A 17372-nucleotide genomic window follows, 5' to 3' on the forward strand; every position below is an offset into this window, starting at 1 on the left:
GAGCCTCCAGTGGATGTGAAGGGCGTGCTAGCCAACCGGTGACCACGTCCGGTAGTGTTGGGGCGGGGACACCTGTGAATGGCTCCGAGCCACGCTAAGGGGCGGTCGTTAGGTGATAGCAAGTACAATTCGACTTTAGATGACGGGACGTGGCCTCTTAGCCAATCAGCTCTCGCTACAGCCCTGGGGGGCGTGTCAGCCCAGGGCCAATCCGTGGCCAAGGAAGGTATAGCAGGGAGGGGTACCCGCGCCAATCCTAAGTGCCAAGGGGCGGGACGCTAGTCCGTGGAGGGTGACGGCGCCATGAATATCTTGCCCAAGAAGAGCTGGCACGTCCGGAATAAGGATAATGTCGCCCGCGTGAGACGTGACGAGGCCCAGGCCCGGGAGGAGGAGAAAGAGCGTGAGCGGAGGGTACTTCTCGCTCAGCAAGAGGTAAGCTCAGAGCGCGGCCGGCCGGGGCTCCCTGGCCGAGCGCGCAGGCGTCCGGAGGGGCCGGAAGTGGGCGGTGCGCAGGCGCCTTAGGTCCAGTGCGGATGAGGTGCGGGTGCGATGTAAACCGGCACCATCCTTCCCCGGTCCTCGGCCTGGGCCTCGGCGTTGTCTTGGTCAGCGCTGCTCCTGAGCTTTGCAAGGCCAGAGCGGAGCCTGGCACAGAGTAGGAAGCTTAGGAATAAATGAGACAATGCTAGTAGTTCAAGGAAGCTTTTGACCACTTTTTAGTTTGCCTGCACAGCCTGCCTACTTACTGAGCGCTACTGTATGGTCCCCGTGCAGAGCGCTTGACAAGCACCATTCGTTCTTAAGAGGGGCGCTGTCTGTCATCGTAACTGAGCAGAAGACTGAGGTGGCCCCAGAGAGGAAGCTACAGCCAAGTGATGGGAACAAGCCGGTCCTGCGCCGCTCCCCACCCGCACTCCAGAGGCCGCCTTTATAGCTCCAAATTTCTGCTTACTCCTAGTCCTAGGTGTCAGTCCTTTAACTAACTTGGTCCTCAACACTGGCTGGGAGGTGATCTGGGTTTTTAAAATTCACATTTATTGATATAAATTGCAAGTCGACTGGGGGTAGTGACTTGGAGCCCTGTTTGGAATTGAGATCTGTCCTAACGCAGCAGGTGTTGTCTGTCTTCATAGCTGTTCTTATTGTGTCACCCGAGATTGGGAACCCCTCTGGTTTACTGTTTGAAAGGCAGTTTACACACCTGGCTGTCACCTCATACCCCCCCACCCCCACCCCAGGCCAGGCTTCCTTCCTTATAGCCCCCTGGCATCGTGGACTGGGATTCAGAGAACAGTTCCCTGAGTCACATCTAGGTTCTAAATATTTTCCCTATACCTTTCTTTTCCCCCAGGCCCGCACAGAATTCCTGCGTAAGAAAGCCAGGCATCAGAACTTGCTACCTGAGCTGGAAGTAGCAGAGGCAGGAGACCCAGGTTCTGGCCCTGTGGACCTGTTTCGGGAGCTGCTGGAGGAAGGGAAAGGGGTGACCAGAGGCAATAAAGAGTACGAGGAAGAAAAGCGACAGGAGAAAGTAAGCTGGCCTGGCCTCCTCCGAGTCAAGGACACAGCCGGGAAGGGGGCACTTGCCCTCAGGTGTGGGAACAGGAGTGTAGGAACATGGTGGGGATTAAAGAGCTAATCCAGAGAGCTCAGCATGGACTCAGGTGTTTTTTCTTTGCCAGCCAGGCCCACAGGGGCTTGCAGATGGGTGCTGGAGCCCCCCAGCTGTTAGGTACAGACCCACCAGATCTCCAACCTATGTTAAGACCCAGTAGAGATTTGGGAAGTGTTATGGTCGATCCGATTTTAAAGGTGAATCCACTCTCAGGGTTTTTCTATCAGATCCTGAACTTGCCCCCATCATCCTGCCTTGATTGCTTCTTTCAGATTTTACTTCCCAAATATCTCTCCAAAGATGCCTTTGAACCTTAAAGCAGTTCCACCCACCCTCCCTTTCCCGAAACTGCTTGTGTGTCCCTGAGCCTGCCACCAAGCCCCAGGGTGGAGGCCCCCCTGCGCTGGTCTGTCGTATCTGCAGCACCAGGCAGTTGGCCCGTGAAGGCCCTCACCACCTGGTGGGTGCGTGACTGGTTCTGCCTCCCCAGGAGCCTGTGTGTCCTGCCATCACGTGAGTTTCACTTCTGTCCCTTCTGGCCCTCAGGAGAGGCAGGAGAAAGCTCTGGGCATCCTGACATACCTGGGGCAGAGTGCCGCGGAAGCCCAGACGCAGCCCCCTTGGTACCAGCTCCCCCCGGAACGAGGGCGCCCCTCACCTGGGCCAGGTCCGGACAGAAAGCTCAAGGACCGCCTGGACCCTCTGCGGGAGCTGCAGAGGCACTTAGGGAAGAAGAGAAGGCACAGCAGCGGTGACAGCAGCCACGGCAGAAGGAAGCAGCAGGAGCGGCCCCGGGAGTAAGTGGGCCCGCGTGGGCCCTGCCGGAGCTGTGCTCAAACCTGGTTGGAGGAGCCCCGCACCCCCGGGTCTGCAGTCAAGCCTATTCCCCCAGCGCCACCGGGCCTTCCCACCTCCCCAAGTGCACCCTGCTTGCAGCATGCCCTGAGGCTGCTGTCCCGACAGCGGGGCATCGTGGACCCCTGCTGCCGAGCTGTTTCCGTCTCCCAATGCTGAATGGTACCAAACGAGCTCTCCACATCCTCGATGTTTGAGACCAGAGTTTGAGAACCATGGGGTCAGAGTAAAAGCAGGTTTGTGGCCCTACTATGCCAGGCCCTGAGCATGGAGGCGAACTGACTGCAGCCTCTCTTCTATAGGAAGGGAAGCTGAGGCCCAAGAGGCCAGAGTGTTCAGGGTCACATGGGCACCACAGGCCTCACTGAGCTGGGTGCCCGTCGGAGGCAGGGAGGTGCCAGGTGGCAGCTCCCTCCTGGGGGTGGACGGGGCCTCCCAGCTTTCTGACACAGCTTTCCTCCCCCAGGCTGCCATCCCTGGACCAGCTTCGAGCTGAGCGCCTTCGGCGGGAAGCAGCTGAGCGCGCTCGGGCAGAGGCCTTGCTGGCCCGGGCCCGGGGGGTGGGCCCCCCGGAGGAGCAGCCCGGAGAGAGCGAGCTGGATGAGCGCCGGAGGCGGTACAACTCCCAGTTCAATCCCCAGTGGGCCCGGCGCCCTGCAGCTGGACCCCCACCCGCTCGCTGACTCCAGGGGCACAGGAGAGGGTGCGGCTGCCAGCCGTCATATAAAACTATTTATTCATAAATATTTTCCAAAATGAAAATAGGTTTACCAAAAAAGTCCCTCACTGGGGAGGGGAGGGGGCAGCCCTTGCCCTGGCCCCCAGGGTGGGGCTGCTTCCTGTGGGGGTTGCCCTGAGGCTGTGGCCCCCTCTTCCAGGGCTGGGCCCTCACCTGGGCAGGGGATCAGCATGCGGGGGGAGGGGGGCGGGGGGGCCGGTGTCACTGGAGGTCCCGGTCCTCCAGGTAGCGGTACTCAAAGGTGAAGCCTTCTTTCTTCCGCTGGCCCCACTTCTCGTAGTCAAAGTAGATGTAGGTGCCCTGGCCGGGGGAGAAGTGGTCAGTGAGTGGGTTGGGGGGTGGCTGGGCTCTGGCCAGATGTGCCAGGCACAGGGCTGACTGCCCCGCACACATGCTCCATCTCGGATAAGAACTGGCATCCTGCCCACTGAAGGTTGGGAGCAGGACGTGGGCCTGAGCCTGGCAGGTCAGCAAGGCCTCCCAGTGTGCGGCGCTGTGGCTTTGGAGCACCAGTGGGGTGCTGAGCATGAGGTGCCTGTCCTAGCACTGTCTTCACAAAAGCCAGGCCGGTACCCTGTCTTGAGAGCAGAGGCTGTCTACATCCAGGCACGCAGTCGGACAGACATTTTATTGGTGATGCTGGTGTGGGCATTTCTGAAGGGCTGATGCCGTGAAAACGCTGACGTGGAGGATTTCTTTGGACCAAACGGACGGGTCAGGAAGTCTGGTGTCAGAGGACACAATGTAGGGAAGGGGGCAGGGTTCTGAATGAATATCTGAAACACTTCAAAGAACCGAGAGTAGACAGGATCCCGTTCAGTATTTGGCATCAGGTGAACATTTGGAGAAAAACCTTTGTGGAACACGCCAACTAACAGTAACTTGAAACAAAATACAGTACGCCAGGACAGGCACCAGTGAGGACTTACGTGTCATCAACTCATTTAATCCTCGTAACAACTGCTAAGGTGGGTCCTGGTACCCCGCTTTTACACATAAGGAGATGGGGAGAGATTCAAGGAACTTGCCCAAGGTCACCCAGCTAGAGCTGGGTTCAAACCCAGAAGTCTGGCTCCAGGGTGTTTAGCAAGAAGGGGAGGGGGCTTCAGTTATCAGAACAGAAGGTCACTTAAACCCAGCTTTGCATTTGTGTGAACCCATTCTGCTGGGTGCTAGGGACACGGGAGGAGACACAAAGGACCTGCGCAGACCAGCCCCAGGACAGGCACAGGCTGGGAAGGGGCATTTAGGCTGGGGTCTATGGGCTGGCTAGGAGTTGGCCAGATGAAGGACAAAGACAGCATCCCAGGTGGAGCCAGTGGCTGAGGGGCGGAGCTGGTTCCCTGTGGCAGGGGCTGGAGGGGCAGCAGGGGTGCCAGCCTGCTGGGGGACTCCACCCCGGCTCCTCGGGGGGCACAGGAGGGGCCTCACCTGCTCGAACTCGTCGGTGATGGTCTTGGGCTCCTCGTGCCTCTGGAACCACATCATGTACTTGGTGTGGAAGCGCCACGACTGCTTCTTCAGGGCCTTGGCTGCCAGGTACTGTGCCTTTGTGCCCTGGGGGAGGTGGCCGGGGTCAGGGCTGACTGCCCTCAGCCCCAGGGTGGGCCGGACCATCCCACCGGAGAGAGCTGGGGCTCAGCAGGAGAGGACGCAGAGACGCTGCCTCACCGCAGCTGGTGTGTGAGCAGAGCCAAGAAGCAACTCAGCTTCCCAGGCAGGACAAGGGTGGAGGCTACTGGTCAGCACGGGGGGCAGCACAGGCGGGGCAGTTCCCTGGTGGTCTCCAGGGGTCTGGGCACACAGTGACAGCTGCAGTGCCCGGGGATGGTGGTGGGCCACAGCAGGGGTGGCTGGCTGCTCCAGGGGCCAACCCAGCCCTCAACCCCACCAGTCCTGACGTGGCTGTGCTGGAACAGGCTTAGCTGGGGGCCCCAGACCTGGGGGGTGGGGGGAATGGTCTGGTGGCTGCAGTGCAGCACCCACCTCACCATCCAGCCCAAGAGGGGACAGCGACAGTGGTGGTAAAACTGGGCGCCCAAGGCTGCCCCGGGGCCCCTGCTGTACCTCCAGATAATAGAAGATGAAGAAGAGAGTCTCAGTTGACAGGCGCTGGTAGAACTCCACAGTGTCCGAGTGTGGGGGCGGCATCTGGTGGTGGTAGGGGGGCGTCGGGCAAGGGTTCCGGGGCAGGTACTGCCTGTGGGGTGAGCGCAGGGTTGGTCCCCTTACCCACAGCCCTGCAGTCTGCAGGGTGGGCCAAGTCGCACCCCTGCCTCACCAGCTTCCCTGATAGCCAGGCAGGACCTAGTGTCCCAGGTCCGTGGAGCTCCCCAGGCACCCAGTCCCAACAGTTAATTCCTCAGCCCCTGCCTCTGGGGAGCCCCAAGTCAGGCTCAACAGGTACTACCCACCCTCTCAGGACTGGGGGCCTGGTGCCCAGCACCGCCTCCCTCACACTCTGGGTCCCTGGGGCCCTCACCGGATTCGCTCGGAGTCCGAGGGGTGGGGCATATGGTGCCAGGCAGCCTCCTCCATGGCCTGCTGGTAGAGCTGCTCCTTGGTGAGGGGCACAGGCCCCAGTGGACACACGCCCAGTGACAGTGGGATGTTCACCTCTGACAGCTGCAGGGGCGGCTGGGCCGAGGCTGGGGGAGCCGATGTGCTGCTCAGGATGATGTCTGGTGGGGGTGGGGCAGGGCCCGCAGTGAGGCTGGGCTGGGGCCAGTGCCCCTGTGCTGGGCAGCCCCACCACACCAGGACCCTCACCTCGCTCGGTCAGGTGCAGCGTGGGTACCGGGTCCTCGATGCCAGAGCTGATGGCTGCTCGCTCTGCCATGGACTTCAAAGAGCTCAGAGGCTCGGGGGCCTGGGGGAGCGGGAGGGTGGCTGAGCAGAGGCCCTCGGTGTGTAAATGTGCCCCAGTACCATCTCGGTGGAGGTACCCCCAGAGGGGCACCCTGGAGGCAGGCCTGTGGCACACAAGCCATGCTGCAGAGGGCACCCAGCCACAGCAAACGCGCCAACACGCAACAGCGCAGCACCCCAAGAGCCCACGCCTGGCAGGGCTCTCAACTACCAGCCACACTGCAGGGCACCACTGGGGGGCAGGGTCCCGATCCACCCCACTGCCCAGGGTGCCACCTCCTGGCCTCCCGGCCTCCAGCTCCGAGGCTGGTCCCCCGCCGGGCCCCCACACCCTTTGCCGGCCATCTCTCCTGCCCCTCAATCTCCTGCGGGCACTGCTCTCATCCCTGACCTGTCCCCTGCCCAGCCCCTCACAGCCCCCACTCCTATCCTCAGTGGCTCCGGAGGGACGTCCCTTCGGCCCTTTCTCCACTCACAACCTCCCCAAGGCCCAGTAATTTTTTCTTCAATGTTAGGGACTCTTGAGAAGCTGAATTTCCTAACCCTTGTATGACTAAAATCTGAGTGACTCTGTGCCAGAAACTGTCCCAGAGCTTTACAAGGGCCAGTTAGCCTCCCCGGAGCCCCCCATGTCTGCCTTTGGGTGACAGGTGTGCCACTCACTCCCATTTTTCAAGCAGGGAGGGCCAGTTAGCCTCCCCGGAGCCCCCCATGTCTGCCTTTGAGTGACAGGTGCACCGCTCACTCCCATTTTTCAAGCAGGTGCCAGCGAGTGTTTTGACTCAGATGGTTTCTTAGAGGCCAGGTGCCATGTGAGGTGGGAAGTGTGACGTGCCTTATAAGAAACTGGGATGCAGACAGAGGGCTGGAGGACAGACGAGGGGAATGGCCTGAACAGACGAGGGCCAAGGTGGGAGGGAGGGGGAGAGACGGGGCCACAGTCCAGCGAGGGGGCGGGGGTAGCAGAGGCCTGGAGGGAGGGGACAGCCAAGGCCTGGCGTGAAGCTGGCAGGGCTGGGGGGACCTGGGGCCCACCTTGATCTCCGGGGCAGTGCTGAACTGCGGAGGCCCATTGAGCAGGGCGCCAGCTGCCTTGGCCTCGCTGAAGCTGGGTGTCGGGGAGCTGGAAGGGTTCACAGGAAGTGGCACCAAGAGGCTGGGTCCCCCGGAGTTGTTCCCTGAGCCTGGGGCCACACCCCCAGCCCCAGCAGGAGCAGCAGCGCTGGGTTCCTTCCTGGGGAGGGGAGAGAAAGGAGGGGACTTGGGAAGGGCACACAGAATGGAATGGGGGTGGGTGCAGGGGCTCCGGTAACGGGGGCGGATCAAGAGGGAGTGCAGGGAGAGGGCCCTGCAAGGGGCAGGCTGGGGGCACCCAGTGGGGGGGGCTGGCCTGCGCAGAGGCAAGGCAGAGCCCCATCTGGGGTTGAGTGGTCTCCCGGGGGAAGGAGAGCTCCGGGTTCTCAGGAGGCTCCAGGCGACCGCAGAGTGCCGGTCAGTGGGAACAGGCAGCCTTGCACTGGCCTGTGGGAAGAGAATGCACCAACCACAAACGGGATGCCTCCCAGAGCGCCAGGGTGAGGTGGGTTCAGGGAGCAGGGCTCCCCTCCCACCCCAGGGGGTCAAGCTAACCTCTTTTCAGGTACTCTGGGAAATGACTTAAGATGTAGGAGGTCGGCTGGGGAGAGGAAGGAGAACCCCACATTCTCCAACAGGGTCAGGCACGCCTGGGGCAGGTCAGAAAAGGGGGTTGGGGGCCAGAAGAGCTCCTCCAGGAATGGAAGGTCAGAATGTTCTGACATGTCACCATTGGGGTTGGGAGGTGAGGAATGGTTTAGAGTTGGGGGACCGAGGTACACGTGTCCTGGCAGAAAAGAAGTGGGAGCAGACATAACCGGGCGGGAAACAGCTCGTGGGGACATCCCCACCTGCAAGGGCAGGGCTGCTAGAGCCGGACACTCACGAGGTGCTGGGAGGTGGGTTGTGGGAGCCAGATGGAGGGCCCAGCGCCTGGCTGCTGGCACTGCTGCCTCCACTGCTGCTGAGAGCCACCTCTGCTGGGCTGTCTGCCACTACCGAGCTGTAACCTGGGAGGAGGAAGAGTGAGTGAAAAGGGGCTACCCCAGAACCCCCCAGCCCTGCACAGCCTCCCCACTTACTGGTGGCGCCGTTCTGCTTGCCTGCGCCTCCACCTCCACCACTGTTACTGCCGCCCCCACCTCCTCCCCCGCCGGGCTGGGCGCTGGGGGGCCGTGGCTGGGCGGAGCTGGGCCCGCTGGAGGCCGGCGGGGCCACAGCCTGTGCGTAGGGAGCAGGGGTGCCTGCGCTGTGGCTGGGGGCTGGGCTGGCCTTGGAGCCCAGGGCGCTTGGGGGCGCTGCTGAAGCGGGGGCCCCGTTGTTGCCAGGGGTGGTGCTCAGGGCAGAGGTGGCAGGTGGGGGTCCGGAGGGGTAGCTGGGCGGCACAGCCGGGGACTGAGGGTGCTGGTTGCTGTGGACAGGCTTGGAGCCATTTTTGGCCGGAGACTGCAAGTGGGAGAGAGAAGAGGGTCAGGACTCCGTGGGCCAGCGAGTCAGCCAAACCTACTACACACACCCTCCCCGGGGCCAGGCTCCCTCACGCACACTCCTGACTGTGGTCCCCAGCTTCGTGCTTAAAACACTCACATCCCAGCCCATACCGAGACTTCCACGTCCAGCCTCGGGGTCTCCCCACCCTGTCCCACAGGGACTGGCTCCCCCACCTGGGGATCATAGGAACCAGTGGCAGGGAGGACGTGGGAAGCGCCTCAGTGCCCTTGGCGCCAGGTTGGCTGCAGCTAGCCCAAGTGCCTGAGGAAGGGCGCAGCCGAACCCACACAGCAGGTCCGAGCATCACAAGAGTAGTCTCGGGGCCGCTAATGACCGACATCCCGGAAAGCAGAGGCCAGCAGTATGCCCATAGCATGCCCACTGGCGGCCAAGCTTCTGACAGGCCAGTAGGTCCTCTCAGCCAACTGGGGCAGCTGTCCCGCCTGCCCAGCAGCCATCCTGCTAGCTCAACCAGGTCACACTGGCCACATCTCCACCCACCCTGGGCCAGGCCCCCATCGGCCCACTGAGGGGCTGTGGGCCAGCCAGCTCCCACGTGACCACATGGCTTTTGAGCACAGGGTTTCCTGACATGGCCCCTGGCCTGGGAGTGGCTTGATTCACTAGAGAGAATTAGGTAGGGTTCATTCACAGGGGCCACTAGGGGAGAAGGAACTGCAAGAATAGATTCCCCCTCTCGGAAACTCTCGACAGCATCTCCTGCCCACCCAGGTGCCCACCTGTTTACCTGCTTACCCACACCCGCCCAATAAGGCACCACAGGCCTCCCTCAGGGCCACACTACCGTATCTAACCCAGCCCTGTCCCAAAGCCCAGCACTACAGCTGCACTCAGGCCTTAATAAGCTAAGCCTTTGGGAACTAAGGAGTGGGTGAATGACAGGCCTGTCGATATGCTCATCAGACCCACCTGGCTGACCTCGCTGTCTGTCGAGCGTCCCCTCTTCTTGTCATCTTCAGAGTTTTCCTGAGGTGGGAGAGGCTTGGTCAGACACCCACGATACCTCTAGGTCCCTACCAGAGATGATAATCTCCGAACCTCCCGGGAACCTGGGCCCCAGTGACCAACCCTTCAGCCCCAGGGCTATTCAAGTACCTATGACCCTAAACTCACTGGAGGACCTACTGAAGTCCTGCTTCCAGGATCTCAGCCAGCATCACCTGCCGGCCTCTTAAAAGAGATCCAGGAACCACTGATCCCGGCTCCTTCAGAAGCCCTCCCACTGCACCCCTGGGGCAGCCCGAACCGCCGACAGCTCTCACAGCTCAGGCCCTCGACATAGACACCCCTCGGTTCCCTTCCCACAGGCCATCCCGAGACCCAGCCCCCTCCCCTCCCCGGTGGGGGGCCCCAGGCCTCACCGTGGTGCAGTTGGCCGGGCTGGGCGGGATGGGGGAGCTGGAAGTGGTTGAGGTGGGTGTGCTGCTCGACTGGTTGAAGATCTCATCCTCCATGTGGCTGTGGCTGGGGGGGGAGGTGGCGACCAGCGCCTGTGCTGTGGGGGCAGGGGGGGCGTGCTGAGCCGGCCGGGCGCCCTCCGCCGGGGCCTCGCCGCCCCGTGCCCGCAGGCCACCCCGGCTCACGAATGTCCTCGAGGTCCAGGTCGTCGTAGAGGAACTCGTTTTCCTCGAAGTCGGGGTCCTGGGACGAGTCGACATAGTACTCGACGTCGTCCTTGATCTTGCGGATGGCATCCACCAGGATGGAGTCATTGTCCAGCATGCGCAGGATGGTCTCCAGCATGCGCACGTGGTAGCGGTGCTTCTCTAGGTGCCGCTTCAGGCCCTCGATCCGGTCCTGCTTCTGCTGGCGAGCCCAGCGCCAGGCTTAGGGCTGCAGGGCACCACCCCACCCTGCCCCCAGAGAGCCCTGTGCCCTCCTGCCCCCGAGCGATGCCCCACCTCTCTGGCCGCCTTCTGGGGCACAGGCACCTGACCAGTCTCCCTCTGCCAGTAACAAGATGACCCCAAGGGGCTCGCTGTTGACCATCACTGCAGTCCTTCATCACACGACACCCCTGCCCTATCCATGTCCCCTGTGGGAGCCTGGGCCCCTCCTGACTTAAGACGAGCCCAGCCTCAAAGCCCGGTTTCTGCAAGGACCCACTGCACCTCCCCTCCAAGCCCCTGGCCCCCAGCCCCCTCAGAGCCTCAGACATCCCGCTTGGCCATATCTTCCATTTCCCAGGCCACCCACCCCTAGGGTGCCCCGAGACCTGGCTCTCTGCTTATGCATTTCCTGTACCAACAAGGAGACACAGCTGGTATCCCACTGCACTCACACCCAGCGCCCAGCGCTGCCCCAGACAACTCCTCTTAGGCCGGAGAAGCCATCTGTGTCCCACTGTGTCCGTGTCTACGGTCCTCTCCTTGGACCTGGGCCCTCTAGGTGCCGGGAGGCCACAGCTTCAGCCACCCCCACCACAGTATCCTCAACCCCGTGACCCCAGTGGGACCCAGCTCTTGCCCCAAGTGGCTCCTCTGTTCGATGGCCCAGTGAGGACCCAAACACACCTCCTACCCCGTGACCCTGACTGCCTGCCCTGTCCGCCCCAGCAGTCCAGGAGAGCTGGTCTCTCCAGCCTGCCACTCGGGAGCACAGGGCCCCCCACTCACATCCTTATCTCCCTTCTTCTTGCGCGTCTGCACGGACAGTGACTCCACTTCGCTCTCAAACTGGTCCACCTGCATGTTCAGGGTGTCGATGGTATTCTGGGGGGGAGCGAGGGGAAAGGCAGGGTCAGCCAGTCCCCCTGGACACCAGGGGGTCAGGCCCCAGAGGCACCTCCTCTCCGCTACCTGACCCACCGTGAGCCACTGGCCGACCTCCTCCTTCTCCTTCTGGGCGGGGTCCACCTTTTGCGCCAGGCCCAGGCCCTCCTTGCTATAGGCTTTGGTCTTGGTCTCTCGCTCCACGACTTTGAACCGTTCCATTTGCTGTGGAGAGCGCAGTTGGCAGGGGGCTCCCAAGGGCGGGAGAGGAGCGGACTAAGGGCCAACAGACACTCCGACCTGAGTTTTGGGAGTCAGACCCAGCTCCTGGGCCCCCGGACCTCGCTCCGCCCCTTGCCCTGGGGAGGGCCCACACTGTCCCCAGGATGTCAGGGTGGGGACCAGGAGCCCAGCCACCCTGCCCAGGTGCCAGGCCCTGGCTCCTACCGTCTCAATGAGCTTGCGGTTGTCTATGAGCTGCCTCTTGTCCTTGATCTCGTTGGACGCCACCCATGTCTTGATCTGGTCCCTCAGACGCTGCCGGTGGCAACAGCAAGGCCTCAGGCCCTGGGTTCGCTCAGACCCCCAGCCCCAGCTCCCTGGCCCTCCACTCCCAGCCCCCTCACTTGAAGCTTCTTAATCTCCTTCTTTAGGTCAGCCTCATACTTTTCTTTCTGGTTTGCGTTGGCCGCATTGTGGAGCTGAAGGATGGAAAGAAACCAGACGTCAGTGCGGGACGGCCGCCCATCCAGCGGTACAGCTCCAGTCCTTCCCTCTGCGGCCTGGGGGCTCTGGGGACCTCCCCCCCCGTCCACCTCAGGGGCTCCTCTCTCAATACTTCCCATCTGGACATGCAAACCCTCTCCCTGGCTGACACCCGGAAGTCCTGAACCTCTCCCTGTGCCCTCCTCCCTCAGGCGATGTGCTAGAGCCCCAGCCCGCGTACCTTCTGCCAGATATCCTCAAACTGCTCCACGCCCTCGGACACCTTCTTGAGGCAGCGGTCGATCTCACCTGCCGGGGGAGAAGGGCGGTCAGCACCCCGCCAAGGCAGGGGCCCGGAGCGGAGTCCCGAGGCGCGCGACCCGCGGCCCCAGTACCTTGCAGTTTGCGCTTGTCTGCCATCTTCCCTGCCCTACAGGCGCACTCTCCTCATACTCCCCTGGAGGTGGGCGCTGCTGAGACTGGGAAGGAACACGGATTTACTCCCCGGCCGGTCCAGACCCAGAGACACGGATGGGGTCAGGGAAGGAGGGTGAAGGGAAGACGCATTCACTATCGGTTTGCAGAGACCAGGCCCAGTTCTCCTCACACTGCCTCGGTTGCCCAGCACATGGTCTGGCCCACAAGAACACCTGCACGTTTACTGAAATAAACAGATGTACTTCTTGTGTACCTCTGATCCAGGAAGCAGAGAACTCCTAGAGCGTGGGGCACCTCCTCCCCAAACGATACTCCACAGGGTGTTTTCAAGCAGGAGAAAGTCACGGCACACGGCTGGGTGCTAGGGATGAAGGCATTAGCCTCACTCCCACAGGGGACAGGCACCCAAGGACCAGACTGAGACCACACCTGTGCCCGACACTAACACGCCACCGGTCGGGACGAGTCAGGACAGCGCACCTCTCAGCAGGGGGCCTGCTGCTGCGCACAGGAGCTGTAAGGGACACAGGGGCATGCCTGTAACCAGGAGGACCTGACCCATCCAGACCGACAGGCTGCATTCCGGAAAGAAGAGGGTCTTGGACTGTGAGGAAGACTATCCCAGCGCAGGATCCTTAAACCAGAGAAGCTAGCACTCCTAACCCAAGGGGCCGACACCAAGGACTAAGAGATGCCCGCGAGTGGGCTGGAAGGAGAGGCTGCAAGGGGAGCAAGACGTGAGGTGGTGGCCTGCACACGAGGAGCCACACAGGCGCTGGCAATGCAGATGTCAGCGTGAGCGCCTGGCACTTGAGTGTGGCATCTTCACGCTGAAACAAGTGGCGTGCAACCCAGAGGGGACTGAAGTCAAAGGGGAGTCCCCAGGAGCTCTTGCCCAGGGAGAAGCTGCATCGCAGGGTCCAACATCAAGACCAGGGGAGACCCGGAAGCCTCGGGAAGCGAGAGTTCTGCCAGGACTCCGGCCATGCCCCCAAACACCTGCACTAAAAAACAGGGCCCTGAGGTGGGAACTCCCATCTAGGCCAGGGCAGGCTGCCCCAGATCAGCCCCAACTGCCAAGGCAGCAAGGGCCCTACGTGGAGGAACGTGGGCCTCCGTGCAGAGGGAAGCCATGCCAAGGCCCCACCCATGGGGAACGGAGGTCTCAGGAGCAGTCCTGTCCAACACACTGCCTGCAGTGACAGGAACGCTCTTCACCTGTGCAATGAGCACCGCCGAACATTCGAGATGCGATTAGTGCAACAAAGAACAAAGTTCCTAATTTTCATCTTAATTAGTTAAAATTTAAATCACGCAGTGGCTAGTAGCTACCGGTGAGACAGTGTATCGGGGAGCATCTGTGAGCTGCCCCACGGGGACAGCGCAGGTGCCCCAGCCTCAGGGAGAGTGTGCCAGCACCCCCACGGGGACCCACTCTGGACGGCAGTAGCTGCGTGTGGGGCCTTAGACTCCAGGGCAGCTAAGACAACAGCACCATCCTTGGCCTGCGGCCAGATGCCACACCAGGTGGGGCCCAGTTCTGGCACAGGGACCCTCAGTCCAGGAGGGTGGAGCAGGAAATAGCTGCAGAGGGGCCACAGAGGGACAAGTGCCTCAGGCCTGGCCCCCAATACTGAGCTGTGTGGGGATGAGGTTTGGCTCCAGCAGCCACACCAGAAGGCCCCCATAATCATGCCTGGCGGCGGGGTGTGGGGGTGGGGAGGGTCTCCACCACTAGTGAGGGTGCTCTGTCCAAGGACGCCCCCAAGGGGTGGACACCTCGCCCAAGGAAGGAGTCAATACTCCCCCCAACCTGCCGAGAGGGGCACAGACATGGCAGCAAGAAGCCCTGAAGGGGTTGGAAGCAAGGTACCAGGGGAACATGAGCCCCAGGCCAGGGAGGTGACGTTTCAGACCCTCAACGTGGGCAAAAAGCAGAGACAAGGGGCGGACAGCACCTGGTCTGGGGGAGGCAGCTCCTCCACAGAGAAGGGCAAATGGCCCAGCCAGGGTACCTACCCCCAGACAGGCTGGGACTACAGTGGGAAGGAGCCTTAGCCACAGGGGCCTCAGCCCTCCCTGCAAAGAAAAGCCCCACACCCAGAGTGCGCCGCCAGCAAAGAACCAGAGAAAGGAAGCTGGAGCTTGAGTCTTGACGCGGAGATGCCCCCCTGCTCTGGAAAAATGTCCCATATTCCTCCAGAGAAAGATAATCAAGGCAGGCCCCCTCTGAGATGGGCACCTAGGCTCACAAGGGCCTGCGTTCCCATGGAGAGCGGTCTCAAACGGCACCAAGGTGCCTGGGAACCTTGGCCCAGGAGACTTAACCAAAAGTCCTTTGCCCAAAGGGAAGGCACACCCCCAAATAAGAAGTCCGTACTGAGGGGGCAGGTGGGGTGAGCAGAGCGCCAGCACTAAGGGAGCCTCCACCGTGAAACACAGGCCCAGAGGGCTGAGGGAGCCCCCAGGACTCCATCCCGTGGAGAGGACTGAGAGGCAGGAGAGCAGGCACTAATATCCCGCAGTCCCTAATCTTGGGGCTGTCCCGCACCCGTGCAGAGGCCTTGGGCCATGTGTGAGAAGGATGGCCTCCACAGAGGCCATGTGGGAAGACGATCCTAACCAGGGCGGGTGGCTGCTGATGCTGCCACACACAGCATCTGGGACTGGAAGGCCCAAAGCCAAGGTGGGCCACTGGGAATCCCACCCAGGGAAGGTCACACGAGAGGAACCCCAGGCCCAGGGAGGGTGATGACACTGGTGCCTTTCAAGCCTCAGGCACCCCACCCCCTACAGCAAGGAACCTGTGCCCCAGGACAGAGGGCAGAGCCCCACACAGCGAGTCACCACAGAAGGAGGCAGAAGCACTAGCCCTGGGCACCCACACCCAAAAAAGTCCTTAGTCTCACAGGGGCAGACACCCCTCAAATCCAAGCGCGGCCAGTACCAGTAGCAAGGAAGGCAAGAGCCCTCTCCTGGGAAGCAGTGAGAGAGGTTCCTCCCCCCGGAGAAGCAGGAGAAAAAGCACCCCAGCAGAAAGGCCCAACCCTTCCAGTGCAGGAACCGCGGATCCCGGAGGCCTCACACTCCTGGGGGCTGCAGCTGGGTGGGTGTGGGTAGCCGGGGGCCAGGCTCTGCGGCTGCTCACACCGTGAGGGTCTTCAGGGCTGGGTGCTTCCACAGCAAGGTACCCCACGCTGACACCGAGGGGGTGGGATCCGTGGCCGGGAGGGGTGACGCCCCAATGCAGGGACTGCCAGGGACAGGGGTGGAAGCCTCAGCCTCGGGGCAGTGACAGCCTACAAGGTGAGGGCAGTAGGGGGAGGTGCCAAAAAACCCGACCCAAGGTGCAGGGGCACCAGGCTTGGGGGAGGGGGCAGCCCCTGAACTAAGACTGGCACTGAAGAAAAGGGGCGCTTGCACGGCCCACAGCGGGGGATAGTTAACCCCAGAAGGCGGGCTTAGCAGTATCGTCAAGACAAGACCAGGGACCTGAGACCCCAGTACACGGACCCCGAGGAGGGGGCGACACCACGAGGAAGCGCACACCGAGCGGCGGGCAGTTTGGACCCAGGAGGGCGCACATCCACAAAGCCAACGGCGGACACACAGCCCGACGGGGTAAGAGCCGAGGACAGCCCCGACTCCCCAAAAGGGGGCAGGCCCGGGCTGGGATGGGGTTGCCTCCGACCTGGGGGCCTTCTCGCTCTGAGCGGGGAGGGCGACATACTGAAGAGGCGCAAAGTTTGGCCGGGACTCCAACTCCCGGAGCCGGCATCTCGCTCCAGGCAGTTCCTCCCGGCCGGTCTCCCCACAGGAGCGTGGGGGCCGCCGGCCCAGGAAGGCTGCCCTCGCCCGGGGCCCCGGAACCCACGTGAAGACGGCAGCCCCGCTGGGCCACGGGGCAGGAGGGACGCCGCCGAGGGGCGGGCCGGCGCCTCCACCGCGGCAAGGAGCCAGCAGGCACGGGGGCGCGGCTCGCCCCTCACCCACTGGGGCGCCGGGCCGCGCGCGGGGGGAGCGGGGCGGGGCGGCCGTGTCCGCGGGGCGGCAGTCTGGCGCTGGGGAAGGGGTTAGGGGTCCGGCCCAGTCGAGCCCGACGCTCTCACCACAGGAGCTGGCGCCGCCGCTGAGGAGCGTATCGCGACAGGCGGGGGAGGCGAGCGCCCGCCGCCTTTTTCTCGCGCCCCGGGCCCCGGCGCTATCGCGATAGCGACGCGAGGCGAAAGTGGGATGGGGGATGTGGGCCCGGGGTTGTTCTGACGACGGGGTCGGGGCTCAAGGGAGGCCGCGGCGTCTGCCGATGGGTCCGCGGAAGCTGACCGGGCCCGGTCCAAGATGGCGGCGGCGGAGGAGCCCTCCCCTCCTCTCTTCTCGTCTCTGGCGCCGACCCACCCCCGGGTCCCGAATATAGGCCTATCATTGCTTCTGCGGCACGTCGCTCTTGCCCCTCACGCGCTTCCTATTGGTCCTTGCAGGGATGTGGCCTGTCCCCTCTTGCCGATTGGGGAATCTCTCCAAGGCGCAGCTTTCGATTGGCCTCCCTCGCAGGCTGCTAAGATTGGCTAACATTTTCTTCCTTGCTCCGCCTTCCCCTCCGGCCTCAGGGCACAACACGCCAGCGCGAGGTAAAGTGCGTCAATCAAGAGGCCTGTGTCTAGGTGATTGGGTATACCCGCCACCCCCGTCCCAAACCAATTGGTCGGGAGGAGAAGTTAAGCTGATCAGGGGCGGGAAGGCGTCCGTCAAGTTTAGGGCCATTTTTTATTGGTTGTGAGGGGATATTCTGCCCTGAAGCCATTGGTTGGTCCTGGAAGTGGGTGGGGAAAGCGGAGGAAGGCATGGAGAGTGG

General features: G+C 62.5%; 2 protein-coding genes across 7 annotated transcripts; one reads left to right on the top strand and one right to left on the bottom strand.

Moving 5' to 3' along the window:
* The first annotated feature begins 69 nt into the window (after positions 1-69).
* Positions 70-3235, top strand: LENG1 (leukocyte receptor cluster member 1). The gene is made up of 4 exons (XM_017671163.3): positions 70-435; positions 1355-1534; positions 2165-2415; positions 2940-3235. The coding sequence occupies exons 1-4, from the start codon at positions 304-306 to the stop codon at positions 3154-3156; spliced, it is 780 nt and encodes a 259-aa protein (XP_017526652.3). The 5' UTR covers positions 70-303; the 3' UTR covers positions 3157-3235.
* Positions 3193-16856, bottom strand: CNOT3 (CCR4-NOT transcription complex subunit 3). Of its 6 annotated transcripts, XM_037025775.2 has the most exons (19): positions 16630-16854; positions 12774-13034; positions 12478-12561; positions 12324-12391; positions 12004-12078; positions 11825-11914; positions 11474-11602; positions 11282-11377; positions 10250-10472; positions 10028-10161; positions 9576-9632; positions 8237-8600; positions 8041-8164; positions 7116-7314; positions 5982-6081; positions 5695-5893; positions 5280-5412; positions 4644-4769; positions 3193-3512 (listed from the first exon to the last, which is right to left on the bottom strand). In XM_037025775.2, the coding sequence occupies exons 3-19, from the start codon at positions 12500-12502 to the stop codon at positions 3414-3416; spliced, it is 2241 nt and encodes a 746-aa protein (XP_036881670.2). In that variant the 5' UTR covers positions 12503-12561; positions 12774-13034; positions 16630-16854; the 3' UTR covers positions 3193-3413. The 6 variants fall into 6 exon arrangements, with proteins under 6 accessions (XP_036881670.2, XP_036881674.2, XP_017526630.3 ...); XM_037025779.2 differs by lacking the exon at positions 12774-13034 and having other exon boundaries at positions 8258-8600; positions 16630-16856; XM_017671141.3 differs by lacking the exon at positions 12774-13034.
* Between the last annotated feature and the right edge of the window lie 516 nt (positions 16857-17372).

This window comes from Manis javanica, chromosome 17, assembly GCF_040802235.1.
Source record: "Manis javanica isolate MJ-LG chromosome 17, MJ_LKY, whole genome shotgun sequence".
NCBI lineage: Eukaryota > Metazoa > Chordata > Mammalia > Pholidota > Manidae > Manis > Manis javanica.

Excerpts from the sequence above, each read along its gene's own strand:
- LENG1 (XM_017671163.3), top strand. The coding sequence starts at position 304 with ATGAATATCTTGCCCAAGAAGAGCTGGCACGTCCGGAATAAGGATAAT. Across the intron at positions 436-1,354 it reads TACTTCTCGCTCAGCAAGAG|GCCCGCACAGAATTCCTGCG; the intron begins GTAAGCTCAGAG and ends CTTTTCCCCCAG. Across the intron at positions 2,416-2,939 it reads CAGCAGGAGCGGCCCCGGGA|GCTGCCATCCCTGGACCAGC; the intron begins GTAAGTGGGCCC and ends TTCCTCCCCCAG.
- CNOT3 (XM_017671141.3), bottom strand. The coding sequence starts at position 12,502 with ATGGCAGACAAGCGCAAACTGCAAG. Across the intron at positions 6,082-7,115 it reads GCACTGCCCCGGAGATCAAG|GCCCCCGAGCCTCTGAGCTC; the intron begins GTGGGCCCCAGG and ends CCGCTCCCCCAG. Across the intron at positions 5,413-5,694 it reads TCGGACTCCGAGCGAATCCG|GCAGTACCTGCCCCGGAACC; the intron begins GTGAGGGCCCCA and ends CTCACCCCACAG.